This window comes from Glycine max, chromosome 17 (assembly GCF_000004515.6).
Source record: "Glycine max cultivar Williams 82 chromosome 17, Glycine_max_v4.0, whole genome shotgun sequence".
Lineage (NCBI taxonomy): Eukaryota > Viridiplantae > Streptophyta > Magnoliopsida > Fabales > Fabaceae > Glycine > Glycine max.
Window position 1 is genome coordinate 1,089,910 of NC_038253.2, and position 13,428 is coordinate 1,103,337.

General features: G+C 30.2%; 3 protein-coding genes across 3 annotated transcripts; all 3 read left to right on the forward strand.

Moving 5' to 3' along the window:
* The first annotated feature begins 2,227 nt into the window (after positions 1–2,227).
* Positions 2,228–3,042, forward strand: LOC100816043 (uncharacterized). The gene has a single exon (XM_003550448.5). The coding sequence runs from the start codon at positions 2,401–2,403 to the stop codon at positions 2,785–2,787; it is 387 nt and encodes a 128-aa protein (XP_003550496.1). The 5' UTR covers positions 2,228–2,400; the 3' UTR covers positions 2,788–3,042.
* A 2,938-nt stretch (positions 3,043–5,980) lies between these two features.
* Positions 5,981–6,757, forward strand: LOC100816568 (uncharacterized). Its single transcript, XM_003550449.4, has one exon. It carries the CDS (start codon positions 6,127–6,129, stop codon positions 6,523–6,525), a length of 399 nt encoding a protein of 132 aa, XP_003550497.1. The 5' UTR covers positions 5,981–6,126; the 3' UTR covers positions 6,526–6,757.
* Positions 6,758–10,728: 3,971 nt separating this feature from the next.
* On the forward strand, positions 10,729–12,484 carry LOC100817103 (uncharacterized). Its single transcript, XM_003550450.5, has one exon. The coding sequence runs from the start codon at positions 10,864–10,866 to the stop codon at positions 12,175–12,177; it is 1,314 nt and encodes a 437-aa protein (XP_003550498.2). The 5' UTR covers positions 10,729–10,863; the 3' UTR covers positions 12,178–12,484.
* Positions 12,485–13,428: the final 944 nt, after the last annotated feature.

Consider the following 13,428-nt stretch of genomic DNA (forward strand, 5'->3'; position numbering starts at 1 on the left):
AATGAGACCAGATCTAGCTCTCCGTGTGCTCATAATTAGTATATTATAATCCCAAGCATGCATTTGTCTTTAATTGCCCAAAGATCACCCGTGTGATTATACTGATTCCTCACAGAGTCACTGTGACTCGGTTATCCTAATTAAAGATGCTACAATTCCCCCCTTCATTTCACACAGTATTCGTAACAGAAGCATACGTAGTGGTACACCACATATACATCCATGCTGTTAAAAATCTTACAATCCCCCCCACGGAAAAGCCACCTTTCGGCTGCCCATGATCAAGAATTAATGAGACCAGATCTAGCTCTCCGTGTCCTCATAATTATACATATAATAAATTATAATAATCCAATTACGAATAACTTTTTCTTATTTCTCACTTTTTTTTTTAAATACCGATATTTCATCTTCTAAGTATATATATGTTTGAATTAAACTAAGTTGGAAGAGCTAAAAAAAATTAAACAAGAAGCAACACTTTTTTCTTGTTTTATTTGGTACATTATTAAAATTGGTTATTGTTCATAAGAATTTTCAAAATGCTATCCAAATTTTAATCTAAACATAGCCTAAAAAGCTTCAAAAATAATTTGGACAGATGGTTGGCTATGATTAATTTGCATGGGCTTCAACCTGTATGAGAGATATTGATAACGCCATTCTCTTCATAGTTGATATAAACACTTTTTTTTGGGTGCATGGCCACAAGTAATTTGCACGCGGAACGCAATATTTACTAAAAAAAAGTAATTTATTGAAGGATAAAAAATTGACAAATATTAAAATCTTTTTATTAGAATAGTCTTTTATCCAATGAAATTTAAATTGTTAATATAACACATCATATTAACATTTAATGTATTAAAAAATATATTTATTATGAACTTATATTCTCAATATAACAAATCATATTAATTAAAATTTAATGTACTAAAAACAATATTTTATATTAACAAAAAATGTTGTTAATATCATGCATCATCCTCTTAATTATTATAAACTTGTAACATTTACACTAATAATTTAAATTTTTTGTTTTTACAAATACTGTGCTAATAATAATTTAATTTCATAGCAAGTTATTAATATATATATATATATATATATATATATATATATATATATATATATTGATCATGATTAAGAATGAGACTGAATCTCTTAAAAAAACATTAGATTTTCAGTTTTATAGTTGCTAATGGGCCTAAATTTTTATGCCATCGTGTTTATAACATTTTTTTTGGTTTCGAACAATAATTAGTTCTTATATTTTTTCATTCACTAATTTATATTTTCTATAAAAACCTATTTATTTCTATAAAATCATAGGTTAATATATTTGTGCATTCATTTATAAAAATATAATGTTGCTAAATTACTTGATCATTGTTTTATTTTGGATTATAAATTCTTTCTCTGTTGAACAATGAGTTTGACTAGACATTTTGTCAATACCAAAATATTTACTTTGCCCAAAAGTATTAATTATTTGAATGTGTATAGCATATAGGAGCAATATATTTTTGCTCAAAACAATTATCCAATTAGAAAAGTACAAAAACTAACTGCAAATTTTATTAGATAATAATCTAGAGCATATGTTTAGGATTAGTTTATTTAAGTGTATTTTTTAAAAAATAAGTGTTTTTTAAAATAAAATAATTCTTTTTGTTTTTAGGAAGTAAATCTTAATTGATTCTTATAAAAATATTTATATGAAAACTATTTTTTTAAAATTTAAATAAATTGACTCTTGTTTTGATTTCCAACTAGTATTTTCTTTTAAAGACAATTCTAATCACCACAATCTCTTTGAGTCTTAACAGAGATTCAAATCTTAATTTGAAATACTGATAAACTAATCCCTAACATTTTGCTAGACCGAGTGTTGATTAATAAGAGCATATCACTTTACGAAAAGATTTCATTAGCATATGTAGGTTAAAATTTACTCGGTTAGTCCTTGATTTAATTATACACACTCGCAACGAAACAGAAGATAAGGCGTAGTCGTACGTTTACAATACATGTTTAAAATCATGCATATCTAGTCTGGTCTGGTCAAGCCACCTTTTCGATCGCACGAAAATGAGACCCCGTCGTGAGAATTAAATAATAATCTAGCTAGTTATCCAATTGCGAATAACCAAATTAAAAGTCAGTATTCCCACTTACATCAACCCCTATATATAGGTACCAGATTAAGACCTCCCACCTTGCAAATCTCTCACAAACTTCATTTTTCTAAGACTTAAATAACGCATACGTACGTAACCCGAGATATATATTGATCTTCATTTTATAAATTAATTACATACAATCATACATCATACTCAAAGAATTTTAATTAGGCAATCCTCGATCTGATCATAGATTTCTTCATTCATCTGTGAAAATATGGGAAACTGTTGTGAGGCGGCATCATCAATGGAGTGGGACGGCGAGGACTGGAGTGATTTGACGTCCAAGAAGACAAGATCAAGAAAGGTGTTTGACGAAGCTCATGGTCATGGTCATGGGTTGAGACTAGGGAAAGTGCAAAAGGAGAAACTAATGGGATCGCTAAGAGCTTCTCCTGATGCCAATGGGAAGGTGAAGATAAAGATTTCAAAGAAAGAGTTTGAAGAATTGTTGTTGAAGCAAGAAAAACATGTTAATAACAAGAAGCAACTAGGGAGAGCTTCTGCAGAACAAGTTCTGCTGCGCTTAATAAACGCCAGAGATAATGATGCTCGTCACAGATTCTGGACGCCCGTGCTAGAGAGTATTCCTGAGCTAGGTTAGTTGATTCAAGATGGTGCTCAAGGATTAATTAATTGCATATAAGTGTAGATAGATCCAGAAGATTTTTTGCATTGGTAATTGTACAGACCACCGTGTTAAATAAGAAATCCACCATTTTTTCCCCAAGCTTTTCATGTAAAATAATAGGATAGAGGTTTGGGGGAATATTTGTAATTCAGTTCATTATTTTTCCAAGTGAATAAGTGATATTAATTGTCTTGTGTGCAACCAGATGAAAAATAAAAGTTTGCTTTCTCGTGATTCAGTTATAAACTAAAATATATGAACTTAATTATCCCGAACCGGAAATAATATCGATCCAGAATCCTTAGAAAGAAGAGACCATATCAAAGATGCGTTTTGTGTAATATACAGGTATTCATGAATCACGTGACACGATAATTAACTTACTTTCCAGAAGCTATAGAAGTATATATGCAGATTAATTATTTAATAATAATTTACTGGTTTAATTTGTAACTGAAAGGAGTAGGATATTTTAATACTTCAAATAAGGTAAAAAGAGCTGACTTGTACAAGTCCAAGTTTTAGCCAAAGTATCTGATGATCTGGATTGAATATATAGTGATGCCACATATATGTGGAACGAGGGGGGTCCTTCAAGCAATAAGCTGAGGAATAAGGTGAAAAATAATGAAGATCAATTCTAATTAAATATCAATCTATAACGCTTTTAGGTCAACCGTTTTAAAGTCTCTCATGTCAATGTTAACATAGAAGCTAAGTCAACTTATATGGAAGAGTTTCCAAATCTAGCATCTTGTTCTTATAGGATTTGACATAATCTTCTCACTGTGGACGTTCTTTTATGAGCTGAACGGTGATGAGATATATTTGTAATAAAACTCTAACGCCTAAATTAGAGGTATAAAGGTTGGTAGATATCAAAATATAAATTAGATTTCAATTTATTTACTTGAACCGTGATTATCTACTTATAGAGGTGATATTAGATTATGAGATCTTAATCTTCCTTCTAAGACTGATAGTTTTAAATATATCATTTTATCTTTTTTTTTTCCTAATAATTGATAGTTTTTAATATTAGAAATGCATCTTTATCTTTATGTTAGAAGATAAATTTTTTTTCTTATTTAAATTTATCAGATTCTCTGAATTAGAGTAAACTACTCAGCTGCCACTAAGTATGGAGACTTGTGGAGTCCCAGTAGTTCAAATTTCAATAATTTTGTAATACATTAATGAATACAAAACATTGTATTTAGGAAGCAATAATTGATTTTATGTTATCAATTAATATTTGTTAGACTTTTGGCAATAAGATCTAATTAATTAGCATATGCATTGACTTTTTTGCACAAATGTTGTCAATAGAGCATCCACAAAATAATGTTTGCCTTAAAGCTACTATCAAGCAATGAGATTAGTGTCTAAGTTAGGGAAAATCAATCAAGAAGATTGATTATTAGGTGATTGATTGCATCCTATATTACACCTAGTGAGAGAAAAAATATATAAAAAAAAAGATTAATTATTATGTAAACCATTGCATGTTATATTACACCTAATGAGAAAAAAAAAGATTGATTATTGTGTGAATGATTATATGTTATATTGGTATTATAAGAAATATGATATGATAAGAAATATTAAGTATTTATTTGATGTTTAAAAAAAGCAGGTGTACAAATATAATTGTCTTAGAAGGAAAGTAACAACTTGTTTATTTAAGTGAAAGTTTTGTCAAACTGTGTGAGATATATTTTCCGAAGGCATGGGATGGAAAAACAATTAACAAAGATGTGCTAGTGGAGAGAAGGCTATATTTCTCAATCATTAAGAGATTACATAAATGTATGCATCAATAGAAATCACTATCCAAATGAGATGTCATCATTATAACCCAAATGATGACCTATGAAACTCAAGAGAGGGTGAATTGAATTTTTTTTTACAAAATTGTTTTCACAATCCCATTCTCAATTGTGAAGGATGAATAAGTGAAGGGAGAAGAAGAGAAACTGTTCAAACCCTAAATTGAATAACAATTTCAAAAAAAAAATGCCTGCAAAAAATAATTAAAATAGTTTAAGGATAGATTTAGAGAGTGCACCGATATTTATATTATCAGTTTAGTCACAAATCTCTCAAGCCATACTTTAGATTTCCACTAGATCAAATATTATAGACCAACAACCCTTTTACACTTAATGAAACTTATCTTGACAACCTCACTTGGGATACTCCACTCTAAACACTCTTAAACCTCAAAGGGACAACTACCCTTGAATACAAATGGAAAACTCAAAGCATTGATTCACTCTAAATAGTGAGAATAACACAAATTAAAGCTTTAGACGATACTCTTTTAATCAAGAATAGCCACACGTGATCCAACTCTAATATATTTATCTCTTGGTACTTGTTTAATGAAAAACCTTCTATATATATATATATATATAGGAATTATAATTAATATATAAGAAAAAATCAGATTAATTTCATATCATTGCAGGTGATAGGATTTGATAAAATAAAAGATATAAAATTTCTTTAATAATATTAATTCTTTAGATCATGTTTATGCTTATGAGACTCGAATCTTTCTTGTACGTAGGTCTCGAGTCTTTGGCAAAAGACTCAAATTATTCAGGTATAAACTCGATTTTTCATTAAATACTTGGAGCCTAGAGAGACTTAAGTCTCACAAAGGAGACTCAATTCTCCAACCTTTTTTTTAAAAAATTATCTACTTAATTTTAATGCCGAGTTTTGCAACACAAATTTATCAGTGAATTGAATCTCCTAGTGTGATATCACTGACTCAAGAATCTGAAACTCTTTCGCTAAATAGTGACGCATCTGAGAGAGGCCCGCTCGAATTCCTTGGTTAGCATGCATATGTAGGTTCAAATTCACTTGGTTAGTGGCCACTCCACTCCTAAAGATGCTATATTTCACACGCTCGCAACAGAAGATAAAGCGTGGTCGTACACGACATAAACATGAATCATGATGGTTCAAATCATATATCTATATATATATATTTGGTCAACAAAACCACCTTTTCGACTGCCATGCACAAAAATGAGACCAGTTCTAGCTACCGCCGAGAGGATTAAATAATAAATAACCAATTAATAGTCAGTACTATTCCTATCATCCATGCCCCTATATATATAATTACTATCAAATTAAATCTCTCATGACAAACTTCACTTTTCGATCTAAGACGACTTAAATAACGCATATGTAACCAGGGATATCGATCTTGGATCATTTTATTAATTACATACAACAAACAATTTTAAGCAATCATCGATCTAATCATAGATTTCTTCATTCATCTGTGAAAATATGGGAAACTGTTGCAAGGCAGCATCATCAATGGAGTGGGATGGCGAGGACTGGAGTGATTTGGCGACGTCCAAGAAGACCAGCTTGAGGAAGGTGTTTGACGAAGCTCATGCTCATGTTCATCATGGTCATGGGTTGAGTTTAGGAAATGTGCAGAAGGAGAAGCTCATGAGATCGCTAAGAGCTTTTCCTGATGCTAATGGGAAGGCGAATATAAAGATTTCAAAGAAAGAGTTGGTGGAATTGTTGGAGAAGCAACAACAAACTAATAAGAAGCAAGTAGGGAGAGTATCTGCAGAACAAGTTCTGCTTCGCTTAACAAGGGCTAGAGATCATGATGCAGCTCGTCACGGATTATGGAAGCCCGTGCTAGAGAGTATTCCGGAGTTAATTAGTTGATTGATGGTTAATTATGAGATCTACTACTTATGGTGCTGATCATGGAGTGTAGATAGATTGAGAAGGTTTTTTGCATCAGTAATTGTATAGAACACTGAACACCTAAGAAATTAATCCACCATTTATGTAATTGTATAGAGCTAGGTTGGGGGGTTTGTAATTGATCCGTTCATTATTTCTGCCAGCGAATAATTAAGTGATATCAAAGATACACTATACGGTTATTTGTGAATCATGTGACACCAGCAAAAACATTTCCAGAAGCTAGTATATGTATTTGCGGAGTACTTATCATTTATTAATTTGCTGGTTTAATTTCTAGCTGATAGAAGGGTATTTTCTTTATAAGTACTCTCATTATCTTGTTTTAATGAAACGCGATTCAATGTTCCAGCTAGGTCTTTTGAATCAATTCTGTAAAAAACTGCAATCAATCTCTAGTTTAAAAATGAGAGAATTATGTTTATATGATCAGACAGAGAAATTTCACGAGAATTTCTTACTAATGATGTATGATGCACCCATTCCACCTACTTCTTCGCTGTTTTCAGATAAAATAAAAAAATCTCAAGTCATTGTACTGTAATTCAATTGGAGCGAAACAGAGAAACATGACCTAGTCCAGCTGTTCAGGAGACTTGGCATACTGATGTATATTTACTGTTAGTCAAACATAATTCAATTTTTTTCTTTTTTTTTGTATTCTAATTATTTAAGTATCTAATCTCAAATGAATAAATATTTAATAAATAATGATTTTATAAATTTATTTATTAATATTATTTTAATTTTTGGAAAACTTTTTAGTTTTATTAGCTCAATAACAATTAAACAGAACACACAATGATAATTTTACAATAAAAAAAGATAAACAAAATTATTAAATATAATAATAATTAAAAATCATCAAATTTTATAATAACTATATATAATAAATAAATATGTCTATAATATGATATTATTAATAATTAATGTTACTGATTATATATATATGACACTTATAATAATACATAAAATATAGTTAGTCTAAGTAATAAAAATTGATAAAAAGTTATAGAGTTATTATTTTTTATCATATCAATTAATTACTATCGTATATATTTCTTTGGATTAGAATATAATTAGTTACAAGATATATTATTAAAAAAATTAGTGTATAATTAATGATAAATAATAACATATATTATCAAATTTATTAATTAGTATATATTTCTTTTTTATTGAAACTAATATATATTAATCATTAATTAGTATATTATTTTATTTAAAATATCTTTTAATAAAAAACATTTGTTATTAATATAACATTAAAGGAGTTTGAGAGAGGGGGATAAAGCCCCTGGGTGTCCCGTCCCTGCATACTTATATATATATATATATAAGACAAAATTTTCAAACTCTTGACACGTAGTGGCTTCGTCTTTGTGTAGGGTAGGGAGTAGGAACTACCACTTGCTCATTATTAATTAATTGTTCACAAATTATAAATAAACCCTGTACCAGCAGTAAAAGAAAAATAAACTATACTAATTGATTACTACAAAAGTTTCAATCTTACCGTACGTCCTGCTAAAGTTTCAATCACATATTATAATATCAGGTTACTTTTAACTAGCGGTATTTTTAAAAAAATATATATTAAAAATTAACTTTAAAATAAAGATAAAAGAATGATAGATGGACACATATAGAAAGTTAAGAAAATTTTCTGAAATTTCTCTAAAAAAATATTTAAAATGTTATTGTTAAATTAAATAGTAGCTCCTAAAACGCTCTAATTTAATATAATATTGTTTTAATTATATATGGGAGGTTTTTTTTTGTTCAATTTGTGCTTGTTTGTTTCATTTTCATTGTACTAAAAAAATCATTTTTATATCCAACTATAGAATAGAAGCATAACAATGAGTCAGTGACATCATAGAATAAAATTTACTTTTGTTTTTATGTAATAGTTTTTAAGTACTATTTAATTTTAAGTGTTTTTTTTAAATGTTATATAATTTTGATTTTAATTTAAAATTAAATTATTTTAGTAGTTTATTTTTTATTTAAATATTATTGGGCCTTTTTTATTATGAACTTTTTTTCTACGAACTTGAATATTTTTATCCATAATATGCTGGGTCTTTCTTAACATAAACTATATCCATAATAAATCAATATTCACAATAAATAAATATTAATTACGATATAAAATATATTTTTATGTTTAAATAAACATTTTATATTGTAAGAAAATGTTATCTTACTATTGATAATTATTTTTAAAAATATTAAAATTTAATAAAAAAAATAAACATAAAAATGATAGATTAAAAGATATATAAAAGACTAAATTTTTAAAAGAAAATATTATTAGAAGAAGAAAAAAAGTCTAAAAAATACATTAAAAATAACTCTTAAAAATATTATTTTGTATAACAATAATTATTTATTATTCAGCCACGTGTAGAATGTTATTATTCCCAATAATATATGGTGGAACTGGGAAGGAAGAGAGATTATGAGGGTGGATCTGATTGTGATTCTGATGTAATCGTAAATCCTAATCAATCCAACAAAACAATACCATTTATATTCAACACAATTAAGTTTCATATTTTTCATTCACTTTTTCTGTGTGAGATGGATAATATTTCCATTTCAAGGCAATGAGATTGATTCTTTCGCCATAAGTTTTAGTTTTTGCTGTTCATTATTTCGCCCCCAACTTCTTCTATCCATCTGTGAGTTTTTCTTGCTTTCATTTACGTTTATATATGTACCAAAAGAAACAAACCTACATTTTACTATTTTCCTTTTCCGTATTCTTCAAGTAGCAAGGAATTTCATCTTATGATCTTGCCACTCATCTATGATTTTTACTCTGCATTGACACTAGCTCACATGTTATCAAACATGCATTGTAAATTCCTTGAATACAAAAGCTTACGGTATACAATAAAGTTTCCTTTCAGGAATGATAAATTAATTTGTAAATTGTGAAAAGTAATAATTCTTCGGTATGAATCACTGCCGCATATTGATCTCATTTAAATGATAACATTGTGATATTGCTTGTGCCCTTGATTCTTGAAGCCTCGTTTTGTTTTATCTGCTGAATTGTACTCAAGTATCTCATTCTCATTCCAAATCATTGTCAATTCAGCTCACTCTGACTCTGGCATTCATCTTTCCTGAGGTTATGCCCTAAATCTAATTCTTGCCATCAAGAAATTTTTTTGTTCGTGCAGGTGCTTAAATACTCTCAATTTCTTGTCTTTTTTTTTTTTTGTAAATGAAGGAGTTAATGTTTCAGGGCCTTTTTCATATGCTTTTCTTTTCTCGCTCCTTAACCAGCAGTTTTACCAAAGTTCATAGACGCTAGATAGGATATTTTCGTTGGCCAACTCTTTATGATGTGTTTTTTGTCATTCCATGATAGATATAGCAAAAAACTTAGAATCAAGTGATGGCCATCAACTAAAGAGCAATCAATGTTAAAGATGTTTAACAATGGCCTTTCAAAAAAAAATGTTAAAGATGTTTAGGGGAGTGGAGGTTACCTCATTTCAAGGCCATGCATGTCACAATCTTTGGTTAAGGCTTTAAGTGGTACTGACAAATTACATACTAAGGGAGATTACTAATAACTTGATACTGGTTTAATAAATTTAAAGATCATATTTTTACCACATTATACTACAATTAGTTTCTTTACATGTAGCCTGTGGGCCATACTTTTTATATCAAGCCTATTGTTGGACTTTTTAGAAATATGGCAGAGCTCTCTGACATGTGAAGCATTTTAATCATTTTGAAAGAGTGGTGATATTAGACAACATACTGTATCCATCGTCTGGATAAAGATACACACAACAATGGACACAGGCACACATAAAGGGTAATGGATACTAAATGTGTTAGAAAAATAATCCTATATTTTTTACCCTAATAATTTTGTATTCATGTGGATTATATTGATTTGCATAGAACTTTCTTTTATCTACGTAATGGATACTAAATATGGTAGCTATAGAGGATTAAAATGTCAAAGTCTCTAATAATGGTTATGTTATTTGTTCATAATCAAAACACAGAAAGAAATACATTTTTGAATGAATAGGAAAATGTTAATAATTCTCAAATAAAATTTTTTAATTGGATTTCTCTTTTTATTATTCTCTCTCAGACACACACCATCATACATTTCTTCTAAAATCACTTATTTATCTTTATCCAGCGTCAAGATTACAGAATATTTGATAGTCAGACATACTTATTTGGTCAATTAATAATATTGCTCTTTTTCAGGGATATTTTCTAAAGACATCTCTGTGTTTGGCTTTCTGGAAGATGAACCAGCAGAATCAAGGATCAGGCCCTCCATTGAATGTTCCAATGAAACGAAAACGTGGCCGACCACGAAAAGAAGAAAGTGTAGTTCAAGGGGCGAATGTGCCTGTAATGCCTGGTTCTAACAATGTGTTGAACTCCAACCAAACAGCAGGTACAACAACTGTTTGTGATGATGAAATGGTGGGGAAGGTAGTCACTGGTGTCATTGATGGCACTTTTAATGCTGGATATCTTCTTAGTGTTAAGGTGGCAGACACTGATGCTTTCTTAAGAGGCCTTGTGTTTGTAGAAGACCAAGTTTCTCCAGTTAATGTAGAAAATGATGTGGCTCCACATGTCAAAATGATTGAAAGGAAAGAAATTCCAATTCCAGTTGTTAACCCACAGGCAGAGATACATGGTTCTGTTCCCTCATCAGTGCAATGCAACAAGCAATCTTTTGAGCCAGAATTACAGCAGGTGCCTATGTCTGAAGAGCAAGTGCTACCAACTGAGATCCATTCTGGCATCTCGGGTTTACTTGAGAATCAATCTTCCTCTACTTTGATACCCAATTCCATTTCCAGTGAAGGAATTCCACAGGGGATACAAGAGCCCGGGCATGTGAATCAGTCTACCTCTATCTTGTCAGAGTTGGATCATGACAAAACTGTTAAACAAGGGGAAACATTGCATGAACTTGATGCTTCCACACAGGTAAAAGAATCTAGTGCTGATGGAGGAGAAACAAAAGTCTCGGAAGCAGTATCTGAACTCATCAACCTAGTTCCACCAATTGAAAACACCAATATGGAGCTCGGAACAGGACAGCAGACTCTGCCTTATGTGCAGCAGCTGAATGAACCAAATATATCAAATATTGAATTCAACCTGATCCCTGTATCTGCTGAACCTGAAGCCTTGTCATGTGAGCAGACTACTAAAACTGTTAATTACTTTGTGGAGAAGCAGGAGTTGCCAAAAACTGATGTGCTAGAAGATACAAAGACAAAGCTTGCTATTGAGACTTCAAGCAATGTTGACACCTCAAACTCAAACGGAAAACCAAGTACTGATGTTGTTAGCATTCCTGTTGTGGGATCAAACCATAGACTTGACACCAGCCAGCCTGAATCCATGCCATCTGAACAGGTTGGTAAATCTGTTCCTTCTGAGTCCAAGTTCTCATCTGAAGGACATGATTTGTGGGGGAAGAGAGATCCCCAGAACTGTAGCTCTTTTGGTGACATCAATAAGGTGGATTTCAATCAACCTACTGAATCTTTAGCCAAGTCAATAGAATCTGAGAAACAGATTGGATCAGACACTTGAAATTTTTGGTTTGAAAATATGGAGAAGGTTGTCTTCCATAGTTGGAGATCAGGCTGGAAAATAAATCAGTATGGTAGACATTTAGATATATAGTTTCAATTCTCAATGTTTTATTTTTTTCTTTCGAGTATCTCGCTTTGCTCTTTTTTCGGCAATGGAGGAAAAGGAACTAAAACAGCTAAGGAGTCCTAAGGAAGGCTACACTAGCAGCATCCGCAGATAACTGCATATTCAGCTGAGGGGGAAACTCGTGCAAATAACTTTTGTTTTGCTGTCCCTTTTTTAAATAAAGAAGTTTTCTTTTCAACTGTCTATACATCTTAATCATCTTAACTGTGGTGTCTGAACACATGCAGCTGGATTGTTGACGGAGATAAATAATATATGAGCAGGTTGCTTGTTTCCAATTTAATCTTGTTACTGAGCTCTTGATATATGAAGAAAATATAAACAATTTAAATTTGGTCAGTGTTTGGTTGAAAGTAACATTTTTTATTAAGAATTACTCGTAAGAACGAAAATGTGTGCGCGTGATAGAATATGAACAAATAATACAATAACTTCGGGTTCTGATATTTACTAAAATAAAACAGGTGAAAAGTGGGAAACTATGTAATACGATATCCTGCTAGATATATCCCTTATTTCAAGGGCTCATTGTCAGTGATAAGATAGAATAAGATATGACTAAAATAAGAGGATACGAAGAGTACGATAATCTTTAATTTAATTTCATATTGATGTACGACAGATAGTAAACCAAATAACATTAGGGACATTAGTTTCATCAACTCAAAAAAAAAAAAAAAAGGACGTTAGTTTCATGCTGTAATTTTTGCATTATCAGGAATCTCATTTCCAAGAATATTACACTTATGAATGCTATTCTCATACATTTTTATTAGTATTTAGTAATTTTAGAAAAAAAATAGAAAAAAAGTGAAAAAAAGGTAGAAGAATTTAGTGAGAATAATTAGTTATCATAAACAATGACTTTCATTCTCATGGGACTATAAGATATCTTATTTCTCTTGTTGGAAATAAAAACCTTAAAATGTGAGTGTAACATTCGTGGAAATAAAACATACTCAAGAATATATTTTTATAATCATCTAGTAAACATGAGAATATTTATTCTCACCCTAATATTCTCAAGAATAAAAGATGACATAAAGCAAACCCCTAAATACTACACAAAATTATTTTTATTTATTTGGTTACTTTTCTTGAAATTGTTATAAAAAATTATAA